Source organism: Magallana gigas, chromosome 2 (genome assembly GCF_963853765.1).
Source record: "Magallana gigas chromosome 2, xbMagGiga1.1, whole genome shotgun sequence".
Classification (NCBI taxonomy): domain Eukaryota; kingdom Metazoa; phylum Mollusca; class Bivalvia; order Ostreida; family Ostreidae; genus Magallana; species Magallana gigas.
In genome coordinates this window covers 33,738,399-33,754,541 of record NC_088854.1, presented here as the reverse complement: position 1 = coordinate 33,754,541, position 16,143 = coordinate 33,738,399, and the positions used below count along the sequence as shown (strand labels likewise).

The window sequence follows — 16,143 nt, the reverse complement described above, 5'->3', positions numbered from 1 at the left end:
TACGATTTCCTTTTATGAATTGGAGATTGTAAAATCTATTTGACATCCACTGTCAAAATCATCTACACAGGAATCAAATACAAAAACTTTTTGAAAAGAAGAATACAAATCCAAATGGAACCCCCTCCCCCATTATTACAAAATCATTACAAAAATGTCATTAGCGTTGATAACAAAAAAAACTATGAAGTTAAAAGTGCATATCTGTTGGATTGAATATTCCCATTTAGAGAATACAGCGACACAGTTAGGAACATACGTTCTGTGAGAACTGAATGATCTAATACAATTTCCGAATTCATGATTCGCCGCTTTGTATCTTGCGTGTATGTGCTAGAAACAGGTCATTTCAAATTATTATTTCATTAATTTACAATAAAGCCAATTTATTTAAAGAATAAAATGATTTCTTTGGTGATTTATGCGGGATATGAAGGTGGTGACATTGCAGAGAGAGGAACTGTGTTTCTGCAATGATCGTTACCTTCATAACCCGAATGAATCATCAAAGAAAGCATTTTATTGTTAATATTTACACCTTTCTTTTGACAAATTTATGAATTGATCGTAAAAATAAGTAAGACTCACTAAACTTAATAAACATTAGTACGTTAGAGAAAAGAAACAGCCAAACCATCTTCTATGGGAATTTGAGTCCATTATTTCGTGATTTCTCTTAGGTCGATGAAGCTTTCGACCAATCGATAAACGGGTCGTGTAGATTTCAGACCTGTCAGTTTCTACAGAGCCCAATTTCCGTAAAAATAAAAGGAATCATACTTGGTGAATGTAAAAATAATCTCTAAATACACTCTTTAATGTTTAAGCGCAATTGAATTTCAAACTTCAGATTTAATATTAGTAAAGAACAGACAATACGGTTTCTGAAGCTGATATAAAGTGGCGTAACTCACTTTGTGAAAATGCATTAGCTGTACATGATAGGCAAACCAAATTTGTGTATATTAAACAAAAATATAATAGTGCGATTCAAGTCAAACCAGTGGTGTGTAGTGCCCAAATATATTTTGGTATTAATGCAATGAATATTGTAGAGGGAAAAAGTAACCAAATGAACAAATACTGTACCTTATTCATTTATCCATCTAGATTTATTGGCAATGGAAGCTCTCTTTGTATCGCTTTTCAGAGGAAGACGGATTAAACTTACTCCGTTCATGTCAATTTTTGTCAATTCCATGCTGTCACCATTTGGGAAAGTTTAGCAAGGACACGCCCATTTCGTTACTGAGTGACAGGCCTCACACCAGTGTTTAATTGCCTTACTTTTTACGTGCTCTTTACAGACTTCTTCTGCTTTGTGTATCCTTTTACCCCTTTTTAATAATCAACTGAGGCAGAAATTATGTAATACAGATTTGTTGGAGATATTTCGCCATTTTCTACATATAAAGCAACATATCACTTCCTCTTCGTATATTCAGCTGTACAACCAGTTACTTGCAGGTTTGTAATGTAAATATCTTAAGTTGATTTTGCTTTATTTTTGATTGATAAACATTTGTTTATTCATCACTAGATCAATGAATTGTGTGCATTTCTTAACAACCCTTTTTGGCCCTCGGTAGAATGATTTATTTAGCCCCTTTTCTCTCTCCTTTTTCCTTTGTTCAAAATGTATATGTTTATCTGAAGAATATTCTAAGAAAGTCTTTGACAATCAAGATAAATATAGTTTACGAAATTGTCAGTGTCTAGAATCTAGGTATTTTGTATTTGCTACTCTGAAGAACTTGATTGAATTAATGTTGCACGGGTAAGCGATGTGGTCCGTGAACCTCTTGTTAAATTAAAACAATACTTGTGTAGAAATATTTCAGAATTTTAGCTTTGGTGTCAATAAATATAAGTCTAATACTAGTATTTGTAGTTTCAATATATAAATGTTATATCTTTAACCCCTCATTACTTCCATTCGCTATTTTTTCATACAGATATGAAAAACTATTTAGGAGAGGTTTTATTTCGTCTGTCCTATTTTGAAAGATCAAGCATGTTTCGATGCATTTCAAATCTTTAATTCAAAAAGAGGAAGAAAACTTGAATTTAGAAATGAGTCATTGAGCTGAAATGCTTTGAGGAATGAAACATTAAAATGCAAACTAAACGCAACAACAAATTAACCAAATTAAGCTTTTTAAAGGGAAAATATAGAGTGAACACTTAAAATGTAATACGAACTCAAGTTTTAATATGCATCGCACATGTATACAGGCACGAAGCATCGTTCTTGAAAGTGTGTGTGTGTGTGGGGGGGGGGGGGGGCAGACTCATCCAAAAAATCTTGACCCAAAAAAAAGAGGGGGGGGGGGGTTAGGACTTTCAAAACATCTTCAAAATCCTAATCCGTGGGGGGGGGGGGCTGCCCCGCCCCCCCCCCCTGCTACGTGCCTGGTATATATCTTAGTCGTGGTTTTAAGATAATAAACTAAAGAAGAAAAGAAGCTAACAACAAGCATTCGTTTATGCCAAACCCAGGAAGCTTTGATATGATAATACGATAAATTTGATTGGTTGATTCGTTTGCCAATTTTTTTTTAAATGTCAAGCCAACTTACTTGTCGTTTTGCGTATGAGAAATTGACTAAATTTCTTCCCTATTAAACTATGTATGTCAATTAAAAGCAAGGGTTGTAAGAGTAGTAAAGTTTCTTCAACAAGGCAACAGCATAGTTTTGTCGACGAAAGAATTCGTTCAGCTGATCTTATTTTTTTTCTCTTGAAATTACACAACTAGAGCCGCGTACCCCATATTTTCCCCCCTTTTTGTAAAGTAAACACAATTTTAAAAAAACGTCCTTCAGGAAAATAGATTTATGCGATTTCTGTAGATTGAAATTCAAAGGCAATGTTGATCAAATAAGGCTACCAGGTCTAGCCCTTCAAATTCATGTTTGTATTTCTGCTCACAGGTTCAGATAAAACTCCACACCCTACACAAAGTTACTGCACATATTGAGTGCTATTAAATAGAACTGTCTTTTCTGGTACTAACAAGTCTGAGTATAGTTGTGTCTAAGGAGTGTTATAATAAGTTGTGAAAATGGGTTTGCGTTTATATTAATAACTCTTTACTAACTTCTAATAAACGCCAAAGCAAATGCATAAAATGAATTACAATTACCTGTTTTAAAACCCTCGAAATAGCCTTATAGCAGTTCAGTTATCATCAATGCACTCTTTATGAAACTTTTTCATGGATAAAATATTGCAGTGGCGTATTTACGCTTTAATTTTAAATCTACCAAGCAAGGGGAGGGTAGTGCTCACTCGTAAAAATTTACATTTTCGAGTGTTTATGATATTCCTACGAATAAAATTTGTTATTTTTCGTTCTATGCAATTCATCAATGACTCAAACGGCGTACTGTTTAGGGGCAAGCAGGATTTGCATGATAATTTGAAATGAAAATACACATAATATTAAAATGTCTATACTATTACTTATTATAGGTTAGTTAAAAGCCGAGCCTTCTATGAGATTGATCAACCCAATATATTCCCGTAGTGAGTCAGTAACTAACCTAATAAGTGTTTTGTTTTCTCGAGGACTATCAAGCGACATATTCATTCACAAATAGCGATGATCTACGCAAAGCCATGTACAAGATGCCTTACATCTCGTCCAATTTAACTCATTTAAACTCTTCAAAATTTTCAATCTCACCTTTCAAATACTCTTTCAAAATCTTTGCTTCACCCATGTTTACTTACAATGTTTTGTTGCTTTTCAATTTTAAATGTATTCTCCCTTTTCTCTGCAGAGATTTGAGCAAATTTCGACGCTGCCATTTTGTTCTGCTCCAGACAAAACAATGTGACGTCAATATTCTAAGGGCAACTACTCTAATTTTAAAGAATTTCAAAGGGCAACTACTCCAAATACTTTAAGAACTTACGGCATACAGTTTATGTATAAAATACTATGAAATGTCGAAATGAGTAAGCGAAGCGTCGACCAATGACGGCCATATTGCCAAATATTAGGCTATTTCTCACAGAACAAATATAGAGATATATGACGCAATCACGTGCTATGTTTACACCAAGGAAAATGTGACATTTCAGTCCAAGGGAAAACAAATGTATTTTAATGTTTATTCGTACAATTGCTGACAACTTTATACAAGTAGATACAAATTATAAAAGGAATCATTCTGCATCAATGTTATCATAATGCCATTCGGGCTTTATTTAGATTTGATCAAGTCCCGACCATAATGATCATCTCAAAATACCGGTACTTCGTGCATGATTCCTAACTGAAGGAGAAGAGAGGAGAATAATTCAACATAATATTATGATTCTAATGATAAGTTCAGAAAAGGATTCAATATATTGATGACGTCACAATGATGTTTTGGAATTTCTATTGAAATGACGTTGTGATCTTCCGTATCAATAAGTTTGTGATTGAAAAAAAGAATTTCTCATTATTTGTTAAAGCTATGACTTTGAATCAGGTCGTTGGAATTTTTCAATCTCCTTGCCTTGATCCTTTATATATTTAACCATATCACGTTGACTGCGTCATTACCCCCCCCCCCCCCCTAAAAAAACCCCCAACAAATAAGTTTAAAAAGATTTGAATTAAAGTTAAATATCAAACTTTTTATTCTTAAACTAAACACAAAACAAGAGATGTTTGTAAAACACTTATGCCCCCCTCCCTTGGAAACATCCACAAAGAAAATGAACGTAAACTGCAAAACTGCACCTAGATATTATCATGATAAACCTGTATACCAAATTTAATCTCAATATGTTCATCCTATGCAAAGAAAATGAGCAGAAACTGCAAATAACTGGAATTTCCTACGTCCTAGGGCCATAACTCTGTCGAAAATTGCTCGATCGTACTCAATATCGAACTTCACCTAGATATTATCATGATAAACCTGTTTATCAAATTTCATTTCAATATGTTTATCCTCTGCGAAGAAAATGAACGGAAACTGTTGGTGGACCGACCTACCGACAGACCAACCGACAGACAGCAGTAAAGCAATATGCCCTCCCTTCTTCCAAGGGTGGCATAAAAATGTCCATATCATATTGTAATTTTCTCTCTAATAAACGTACATGATATGATATCATAGATCATTTTGATCTTAAAACCAAAAGCTCTTTATGTACCTGTTTTTAATTGTAGAGAAAAAGTGATCCCAAGTACCTGATATGGATATCATGTTGACTTTCAAATTCCTTTGGGTAATGATGACTTTATGTATGTATGTTCGTGCGGAAGAGAAGTGCACTGATGATGCTAATTGTTTGTATTCCTACGCTGGGAAAATGTCTGCGGATTGTTCGTCACGTAATCTTGCATTTCCTCCTTGCTTCAATGAAACTTTCGAATTAGAAGCCATTAATCTGCGAGATAATAGATTAAATCACGTTCCAGATAATATGCCAAAGAATATAGAATTTCTTGATTTATCGTACAATAATATCCAAGACAATTTAGTCTACTTGCAGAACTACACGCGACTGCGACATCTGAACTTATACCACAATCAAATCGATTACGCAAGCTTTCATCGACAAGTGACCGAAATGCCAAACTTACAATTCATATCTCTCAAACATAATAAGCAGCTTTCCTCCTATCCGAGATATTTATTTGCAGGATTTGGTTCGTTACATCACTTGCGTATTAATGGGCTACCTGATGGAAATTTTGGGGATATGTTTCCAAACGGCGAAGTCAAAAGTTTGAAAATTCTTGATGTCTCCGGATATGATGGATTTTGCAAAATCTCACAGTTAAAAGCGTCCGCGTTTGCTAAATTTAATTTGACACACTTAAATCTGTCTCAGTGTGATTTGTTGTATATTGAGACCGGTTCTTTATCGTCGCAGAAACATTTGGAATTTTTAGACGCTTCGAATAATGAACGACTTGGATTCAGAGGTTTACGAATCATAGCACATGATCTTCAGAACAGTACAATCAAAGTACTAAAACTCAACAAAGTTCATTGTACGTTTGGACTGGGTACAATCTTGCTTTTGAACCATACGACTTACTTGAACAAAACCTCACTCGAAGAGTTGTATTTAGATAGTAACAGAATAGAGATTATGGAGACAGGGGTTATTACATATCATCTTCCTAAGTCTTTAAAATATTTGTCTTTAGGAGACAACAAGATAGACAACGGTATTTATCATCTAGAGTTATCCGCCTTGCACAATCTTCAGACACTCAATGCAAGTTTTCAACTCTTTTCGCACAACAATTTCTTTGATGGTTGCTACGATTACCGCCAGTCATGTCATATTTTACCAGAGTTTGCCGTTTATCCACAAGAGTTTACAGTTTACCCGAGTGCCGTTAAAAGTTTGAGGAATATTTACCCGTGGTATCAGCACAATGCTTTCTCTGGATTATTCCCAAAGCCTCCGAATTTCACATATTATTTGCCTAGAAGTTTGACAACAATATTTGCAAACGACATGAAATTTCAATTTTTCGTAATTAGACAACTGTTCTTTGGGCAATGCAATGTTACACATCTTCACTTTCAGAACAATTTTATATATGAGATGCACGTTCCAACGTTAGGGTGTAGTAACCTCGTGTATTTAGACTTCTCCAACAATTATTGCAGATATTTTACACCACACATGTTAAAAATTCAAAGCCAATTAGAAGTGCTAAATTTTTCTCGAAATGATTTGGGTCACATTTTCCAGGACGATAACAAAGGTGAATTGTTGGGGAGAAACCTCAAGCTTACTGTCTTGAGTTTACACGATAACAAAATAACTACTTTACCTCGAAATGTATTTATTAACAACTCAATGATAAAAATTCTTAATATTTCACGCAACAGACTGGACACATGGAGTGTTGACCTTCGTCACATGTATCAACTCCAATTTCTAGATCTATCGTTTAACCTTTTATCTGAGCTCGACGAATCCGCCATTGACTTATTACCAACCCACGGTGAATTCAAAATTAGTTTCCAAGGAAATCCTCTGTCATGTACGTGCAAAAACCTATTCTTTTTGAACTGGATAAACAATATTCATCTGGATAGATTAAGTCACATAGCAAATACAACATGCATTTACAGAAATGGATCAACTTTATCACTTCAAAACCTGCCAGACATTTTGAATATATTACAGAAGGATTGTTCCTCATACAGCGTAATCATTATATTGGCATCTTCATTCATTTGCTTCGTTACGAGTTTTATAATATACCGAATCATATATCGATACCGATGGAAAATTCTATACATTTATTACCTTGTGAAGCGGGCCATATTTCCTGAAAATAAAAAAACAGAGGGTAAAAGATTCTACGAATCTGACGTGTTTATATCATATGCTACACACCAGAGAGACTTCTCAATAAGCATGGCAAGAAAGCTAGAAAACAAGGGATTAAAAGTCCGCATTCACGACCGTGATTTCCTTCCGGGGATAGACATAGCTGAAAATATTACAAACGCAATTCACAACAGCAGACGAACTGTGGTTGTCATGACGTCACATTTTCTGAAATCTCATTGGTGCATGTTTGAGTTGAATATGGCGCGCATGGAAAGCATATACTCCCGCGGAGGAGAAAACTTTCTTTTACTAATTCTGTTAGAGAAAAATGTTATCAAAGATATGCCCCGGTCCCTTTTTGACATTATCGAGAGTAAATCATACTTAGAGTACCCGGATGATGATAGCTTCCAGAGTCCAGATGCATTCTGGGCAAATTTGGAAGATGCAATAAATGAGAATGAATGAATGGTGTACTCTCTCATCAGTTTGATTTTTTTTTTACATTTTCTTGGTGTCCTTTGTTTTCACTGTTTCATTGTTAACAGCACATGGTTTAGCTGAAGTTCCTTTGTATTTGTAGCCATGAAATGTACTGCGTCTTTTGATTTCTTACATACATAGATCAGTGGCAACTTAACCATGGAAATACTGAAATACTAGTACATTTTTATTACTTTTATTATTTTATTGTCATGTATGAATTTTTTTTTCTAGTATTATAAGTTTTGAAAAGTTTGGTTCAATTACCATGCCTTCAAATACATTTTATATCTCTCCTATAACAGCTATTTATATCTATCATATAACAACGACATTGTACATGTATTTATATCTATCCTATGACGAAACAGTAAATATGAATGTCTAGTTAACTGCTGTAACATTCGTGGGCACCTTAAATTACATGAATAAGTAGTAGCAAGTTGCATTCTTATGGGGTACATGTATATGAATTCGAGTAAGACTTCAGGTAATTCATGCAAACATAATGTAATGAAATTAAACCCTGTTTTGTGTAAAAACATCACCCATTTGAAATACATAATTAAATATATAATAGTACGCATGTACAGTATAGTGAGAATAAATTCTGAGAAATTGCATACTCTTACCTTGAACTTGTACAGTAGTTTTCGATTTACAAGGACTGACAAACGAAAATGAATGCTTTTTACGAAAAACGCTCATAAAATTCATCGTTTATCATTTAATGAAGTCCCTTTTGAGACGTGGAGTCGTGATGTTAAATAGCTTAGAAAGTACTGAAAAACGGATTATGATGATGTCAAACAAGGGTATCAATAAATGAAATGTCAAAAATTGTTTCTTATCCTTTTATTTTGCTATTTGATATATCTTGCTGTGCTACCTTCTGAAATCGTTACTTATAAAATTTGAATATACATGTATATATAATCCCCCAAACCACCACCACCACCACCCCCCCCCAACGCCCCCCCCCCCCCCCCAAAAAAAAAAAAGGAGATAACACGACAGATAACGTCTAGTTGATGTAGATTTCTGATACCATTTAGAAATACAATCAACACAAATTACTTATTTTATTGTTATACATGTAAATCAGTTGATGTTGTATATTATGTATCATCAATTAATGTATTTATTTTATGTAACTATGAATGTACATGTTATGTTCATTCTACCCCGATGCTAACAAATCTATTTTGTCAGTTATTTTCTGGCGATAGCTAGAAATACATTTACTTAGAGATTTACGTATACATGTAAGTAGGAAAATTCATAAAGATTCTAAGATTTTTCTTTAAAAAATGCGCTTAAGTGTTAAATAAATTCTTAGTTAAGAAAAAAACTTAAGAACAAATTCATAAAAATACTAAACATAATTCTTAACTGAGTATAAACTTTAAAAGAAATTCATGTACTTAAGTCAAAGCTCCATGACAACACTTACAAATTCCCGGAATTTTCCTTGCCTACAAACGCGCTCTTTTGTGAAAGAGGTTAAAAAAGTTAAGACTGTGACGTGAATTAGCAGACGGGAAGAAGTCAAAACAATGGATTCGCAGACGAAAAGAAAACCCAATTGGAATGCCGATGGCACAACATTTTCTCTAAATCTAAATCAGAGATATCTGATCACAGAAGAGCTACGACTGGAACAGGTTTGTTATTACGCACAAAATTGAGCTTGCTTTCAAAATTTAAGTTCGCATACAAATTGCATGATACAATGATACATATTTATTTCGTTTCAGTAATGACAATTGAAGGATACAATGTATACTTATATATAATTTGATTCACTGTATAATAAAAAAGACTAATCAATTTAATATTTCCTGTACAATACAAAATTTGCCGCGAAAGGATTTGTATTAACTCCGATCGAATTCATTTGCTATAACCGAGGAAATGTGGATCGCCAAATTTGAACATTTATCCAATTCACGTTTTCGGTGTGTTATTCATTATCATGTTCAGCTAAACCACAAATGAGGCCTTGTGTTAAACAATGTTGTTGTTGGTTTTTTTTAATGCAAAAGCAATGGAAATTAAATTGTAAACAATTAACTATGAGTTATTTCCCTTTCACTGAATAACTTCTTCTAATTATCCATTTATCGGTAGCCTTACCAATTTGAGTTTCTCTATGCGAGATCCCCTGATTTTAATTATAGTGATAATCAATTAGATACCTGAGCAGTTAATTTATTATTATGTAATATTATGTATTGCCTCCCCGCGCAGGAGGTAGAAATATTCACTCTCCACACATTATACATATCAGTGGCGTTGGAAACAAATTGACTGTTCAATGTTACATTTCGTAGTAGTTTCCATATATATGAATCAAACAAATATTTAAAAGACTTCAGTAGACTTGGTTTTATTAAGCAACTTTGTTCTATAGATAAATTTCAGAAAAATGCTAAAAATAACGCGATATCGACTTCTTGACATACTCATCATTTAGTTCTCCAAATGAGATTGCAATAAAAACTTATCATTTAACGGTTTCGTTTATGGTGTATTATTGTCGACTAATTAAACTGCTCAGGCCATGTTCATGTATGTGTATGTTACAAATTATTGTCTTAATGATTTAAGTATGTGATTATGCATTTAAAAACAACAACAACAAATGATACAAATGTTCATTGTATATTTTATTTTGTTTCATTTAAGAATATCTATGAAAACCATTATTTATTATTTTCATAGGGTACGTTTTCTCTTGGGTACGTTTTCTCCAGCATTCTAAAATACATGCACCGACCTAAGGGTAGGGGGGGGGGTCATTGGCGTTTTGACCCCCAACCCCGGGAAATTTATTTAAAATCAAGTTGTAACTATGCCTTGGATCCCCTCACAATGTCAAACCTTGGAAAACCCTCCTTCCATCGAAAAATATGGACATAAGGAATTTAATAAAATTAATATGAATTTTCTGGGGGGGGGGGCCTTCCACAGACCCTATTTAGATATGCGCATGCACACATGAAAATATAATACTTGGATTTCAATTATGATTATAAATACCACATGTATAAATGTAATAAAGAAATTATGATCACAATTAGATGGAATCGCAATATATTTTGAATTTTTGTATAATCTTTTATTGTTATTTTGCATATCAAATTATGTTGCTGTGTACTATTCTCAATTGATTAATTGATGATTGAAGGTGGTGGTCCTCCCCAAAAGACACTCAGCACAATTGCCATGGCTGTTTCAAATGTGGTGGGGGAAAACAACACTTGCCTGTCTGGTATTCCCGGAGGTTTGGACACCTCTATCATTCAGTTGGGCGGACTTATTGGAGAAGAGCCAGTGTAAGGATATATACACTAGTATGCGTGTGTGACTAAACAATCTCATTTAAAATTGTTAATATTCTGTTACATGTAATTATCTAAGAGAGATAACTCTGTAAGTTTAAATATGATAAGAGCTCTCCTACAAAAGGAGGCTGAGTTGCAGTGTACTGTGTTACCTGATGTGCACATGGCATTGGAATAAAATATGAAGTCAGTGTGTGTATCCTGAATTTTATTAGCGTTAACAAGTGGTAGCAGAGCGTGAACCTAACTTTTAGAGTGAAGTGTAAGTCAGAAAACTGTGTTAGAGAAAGTTTATGAAGTGGATTGAGTGACATATTCTTGAAGAAAAAAAAAATAGAGGGAAAATATCCAATATGGCAACCAAGATAAACCCACCAGTGTTCAATTCCAAATCGAAGCCTTATGAACTATACAAACATGAACTACTGGCCTGGAGTGAAATAACAGAGCTTGCAAAAGAGAAGAAAGGTATTGCTATTGGACTTACTTTACCTGAAGAAGATGAAACCAAAATTCGAGAGAAAGTGTTTGAACAAATCAAGCTTGAAGATCTAAAAAAGGAAAGTGGATTCAAAACTCTACTTGAATTTCTGGATAAACATCTTGCTAAAGATGACCTAGCTGATAGTTTGGAAAAGTTTGAAGAGTTCGAGGACCTCAAAAGAAGTGAAGGACAATCAATGAATGAATTCATTGCAATATTTGACAGTAAGTACAGAAAAATTGAGAAAAAGAAAATGACACTACCATCAGAAATATTAGCATTTAAACTGTTAAGGAAAGCTAACATCACAAAGGAACAGAAAATGCTAGTTTTGACTGGGATGAATTACGAAAACAAAGCAACGTTATATGAAGAAGCAAAAAAGTCCCTGAAGAAATTCATGGGTGAGGGTGGTCACACTCCGTGTGACAGTAAGAGTATAAAACTAGAACCCGCCTTTTTAGCAGAAAATGAGGAGGCCCTATTGGCTGCAGGTTATGTACGACGAGGAGGCAACAGCGGATATCGTAGAAGTGGCAGGTTCAACAGTAGAGGAGGAGGAAGAGGTTTAGGATTTTTCTCATCACAACGAGGAACTAAAAATCTCAACCCACAAGGTGCTGATGGAAAAATTCTGACTTGTAGATCTTGTGGATCTTTTCGACATCTTGTAGCTAAATGTCCAGATAGTTGGGAAAACCTGTCAAAAGTACATATCACAGAGGAAGAACCTTCAGTAGAACATGCTGTTTTGTTCACTGGATTCCATAAAAATGAAGTAAGCCTACTTGGAACAGAGGCGCGGAACTGTGCTGTTCTTGATAGTGCTTGCAGTAGCACTGTTTGTGGAAAAACATGGTTAGAGAGTTACCTAAGCTCACTGAAGGAGAGTGAACGTGAGGAAATTGTGAGGCGTGAAGGACATAAAAATTTTAAGTTCGGAGGTGGAACAAGATTAAAATCTGAAGGAGAGTATGAACTACCCATGTGCTTAGTTGGTAAACCTGTTATTGTCAAAACAGATGTAGTTGATTCAGACATCCCCTTACTTCTTTCTAGAACGACAATGAAAAAAGCAGGAGTAAAATTGGATTTGGAGAAGGACACTGCTGTTATTTTGGGACAAGATGTTTCACTTAATCTAACCACATCTGGCCATTATTGTATACCAGTGGACAAATCAGAGACTTTACCTGTAGAGGAGGTGAACTCGGTGAAACTGGAAGAATTGGAACCTGAGAAAAGAAAGGCAGCTCTCTTGAAACTTCATAGACAGTTTGCACACCCCCCTAAAAAGAGACTTGCAGCTTTGTTAAAAGATGCAGGAGCATGGATGGAAGAATTTGAGGAGCAATTGTTGGAAATTGAGCAAAAATGTGATCTTTGTAAAGTTTATGTTAAAACACCACCAAGACCAATAGTTTCAATGCCCATGGCAAAGGAATTCAATGAAAAAGTTGCAATGGACCTCAAACAATACAAGGGACGTTGGATATTGCATATGATAGATATGTGGTCTAGATATACAGTTTCTGTCTTCATACAACGAAAAAGACCAAGTGATGTCATTGACGCTATGATGAAGTACTGGGTAGGAGTTTTTGGAGTAATGGGAGCTATTATGTCGGACAACGGTGGAGAATTCAGTTCAGATGAAATGCGAGAAATAGCATCCATCCTCAATATTCGATTATGTACGACAGCAGGAATGAGCCCGTACCAAAATGGACTTTGTGAACGCGTTCATGCAGTAACAGACATGATGCTTACTAAACTTGAAGATGAAAACAAAACTGTTAAGATCGAGACACTCCTGGCATGGGCAAATATGGCAAGAAACTCCTTGCAAATGTGGAACGGTTTTAGCAGTCATCAGTTAATATTTGGACAAAATCCAAATCTGCCAAACATCATGAAAGCTGATTTGCCTGCGTTAGAAGGAAGTACAAGTTCAGAGACGTTGTCTAAACATTTGAACACCTTGCATGAAGCAAGGCGTGCCTTCATTCTGAGTGAAGCTGATGAAAGAATTCGAAGAGCATTGCGTACGAAAGTAAGGGCAGCAGAAGAAAAGTATGACAATGGGGATTTGGTGTTTTACAAAAGAGAAGGTCGAGAGCGCTGGTTAGGACCTGGAAAGGTGGTTTTCCAAGATGGAAAAGTTGTATTTGTGAGACACGGAGGTGTTTTTGTGAGAGTATCCCCCAACAGACTGTGCAAAATTAAACATGATCAATCAGATATAGAAACTGATAAAGACTTCTGTGAGAAACAAAGTGAAAAGGGAAGCAAGGAGGACAAAAAGAAAACAGAAGCTGTTGTCCCAAGTATTGTCTCAGAAACTCTGACTCGGGCACCAGTACAACACAACCAGGAAGAAACACCACAAACTGATTCAGTACAGAGACAATTACCCCGAAAAAATGACAAAATCAAATACAAGTTGCCAAACTCAGAAGAATGGACTGAAGCTAAAGTACTGGGGAGTGCTGGAAAAGCAACAGGACGATACCCCTCGTGGTTTAATGTCAGGGACAGTATCGCCAATGAAGATAAAAGTGTAGACTTAGACAAAGTGGAGTGGAAAGCAGTTGATGAAGAGAAAGTTAACATAGCTGACATCAATGGTAAAGCATCACAGGATCAAATGTTAATAGAAAAAGCTAAGCAAACAGAGCTCGAAAAATTGCATCATTTCGACACATTTGATGAAGTAGAGGACCATGGACAGAAAACATTATCAACAAGATGGGTTTTAACTGGCAAAGATACAAGTACAAGAGCCAGATTGGTTGCACGGGGTTTTGAAGAACATTCGTTTATCCCTTCAGATAGTCCAACAGTGGGAAAAGGAGCTATTAGAATTTTTCTTGCAGTGGCAGGAAGCAAACGATGGATTATTAAAACTACCGATATAAAGTCTGCTTTCCTACAAGGGAACCAACTACAACGAGATGTATACATCAAACCTCCCAAGGAAAGTGATACACCTGTTGGATTTGTATGGAAACTCAAGCATGGGTTATATGGTCTAAAAGATGGTGCCCGTCAGTTTTATATGAGTGTACGGGATGAACTCCTAAAACTAGGGTGCAATCAGTCAAAGATGGATCCTGCAGTGTTTACTAAACAATCTGGAAAAGGACTGACGGGAATAGTATGCTGCCATGTAGATGATTTTCTACATGCAGGAGAAGTAGAATTTGAAGACTTGTTGTGCAAACTAAAACAGAGATTTCTAGCTGGTAAAGTGGAAGAGACAGATTTCCAGTACATTGGATTCCACATTAAACAGAGGGAAAATAAAATTATGGTAGATCACTCGAAATTTATGGATAAATTGGATCACCCCCAAATTGACCCGAAAAGAGCGATACAAAAACATGAAAAACTTACTAATGATGAACAAACTTTATATCGAAAATTAGTTGGACAACTCAACTGGGCAGTGCAAGGTTCGCGACCCGATCTAGCATTTGAGTTAGTGGATCTAAGTACAAAATTAAAAACGGCAACAGTGGCAGACCTATTGAAAGCTAAAAAAAACCATGGGAAAATTAAAAGACATAATCCATATTCAAATGTTCCCTCTTCTCCATGGAGCAGTTGAAAAAGACTGGGAGATTTTCGTATTTACAGATGCAGCACTAGCAAACATAAGTGAGGGGGAAGGAAGCACAGGGGGACAAATTTTGTGGATTAAAGATCGTATAGGGAACTGTTGTCCTATTCTTTGGCAGGCCAACAAAATTAAGAGAGTTGTTAGGTCAACAATAGCTGCTGAAGCTTTAAGTTTGCAAGAGGGTTTAGAATCGGCTCTGTATTACAGAAAACTACTGGAGAAAATCTGTCATTTGGATTCAGATAAAGTACCAATTGCAGCATTTGTTGACAACAAGAGCGTGGTGGAAGCACTAAAGTCTACAAAAATGGTGGATGATAAACGCCTTAGAATAGACATAGCTGCAATAAAAGAAATTAAGAATAACAACGTTCTGGTTAAATGGATTCCAGGAAAAGTACAACTAGCCAATTGTCTGACCAAGCGAGGAGCTGATGGCATGCAGTTACTGAACATTTTACAGACGGGAAAGATGCCCGAAGAATTCACGTGAAATGATATGAAAGACATTATTATACATTTTTAAATACATTACTTGCATGTAAAGGGGCAGAATAATCCCCAGATGACCCGAGGGTAGTCTAACCCAATGAAGGTCATCATTTTTGTCTATATGTTATATTCAAACATGTTAAAATCTTTTTTTACTTTATAGTCAGATATCACAAAAGAAAAAGAAAAAAGAAAATTTTAATTAATGTTAATATTCTGTTACATGTAATTATCTAAGAGAGATAACTCTGTAAGTTTAAATATGATAAGAGCTCTCCTACAAAAGGAGGCTGAGTTGCAGTGTACTGTGTTACCTGATGTGCACATGGCATTGGAATAAAATGTGAAGTCAGTGAGTGTATCCTGAATTTTATTAGCGTTAACAAAAATTACTGGTATCAAGA

General features: G+C 35.2%; 2 protein-coding genes across 5 annotated transcripts; both read left to right on the top strand.

Annotated features, from left to right (window-relative positions):
- Positions 1-1,311: 1,311 nt before the first annotated feature.
- On the top strand, positions 1,312-8,415 carry LOC105335140 (toll-like receptor 4). Of its 4 annotated transcripts, XM_066076281.1 has the most exons (3): positions 1,326-1,467; positions 3,786-5,078; positions 5,174-8,415. In XM_066076281.1, the coding sequence occupies exon 3, from the start codon at positions 5,200-5,202 to the stop codon at positions 7,777-7,779; it is 2,580 nt and encodes an 859-aa protein (XP_065932353.1). In that variant the 5' UTR covers positions 1,326-1,467; positions 3,786-5,078; positions 5,174-5,199; the 3' UTR covers positions 7,780-8,415. The 4 variants fall into 4 exon arrangements, with proteins under 4 accessions (XP_011437200.4, XP_065932353.1, XP_034301995.2 ...); XM_011438898.4 differs by lacking the exon at positions 3,786-5,078 and having other exon boundaries at positions 1,312-1,467; XM_034446104.2 differs by lacking the exon at positions 3,786-5,078 and having other exon boundaries at positions 1,378-1,476.
- Positions 8,416-11,494: 3,079 nt separating this feature from the next.
- LOC109620710 (copia protein) lies at positions 11,495-15,740 on the top strand. Its single transcript, XM_066071641.1, has 2 exons — positions 11,495-15,119; positions 15,265-15,740. The coding sequence occupies exons 1-2, from the start codon at positions 11,495-11,497 to the stop codon at positions 15,738-15,740; spliced, it is 4,101 nt and encodes a 1,366-aa protein (XP_065927713.1).
- Positions 15,741-16,143: the final 403 nt, after the last annotated feature.

Excerpts from the sequence above, each read along its gene's own strand:
- LOC105335140 (XM_011438898.4), top strand. The coding sequence starts at position 5,200 with ATGGATATCATGTTGACTTTCAAATTCCTTTGGGTAATGATGACTTTA.
- LOC109620710 (XM_066071641.1), top strand. The coding sequence starts at position 11,495 with ATGGCAACCAAGATAAACCCACCAGTGTTCAATTCCAAATCGAAGCCT. Across the intron at positions 15,120-15,264 it reads ATTTGAGTTAGTGGATCTAA|ATGCAGCACTAGCAAACATA; the intron begins GTACAAAATTAA and ends TCGTATTTACAG.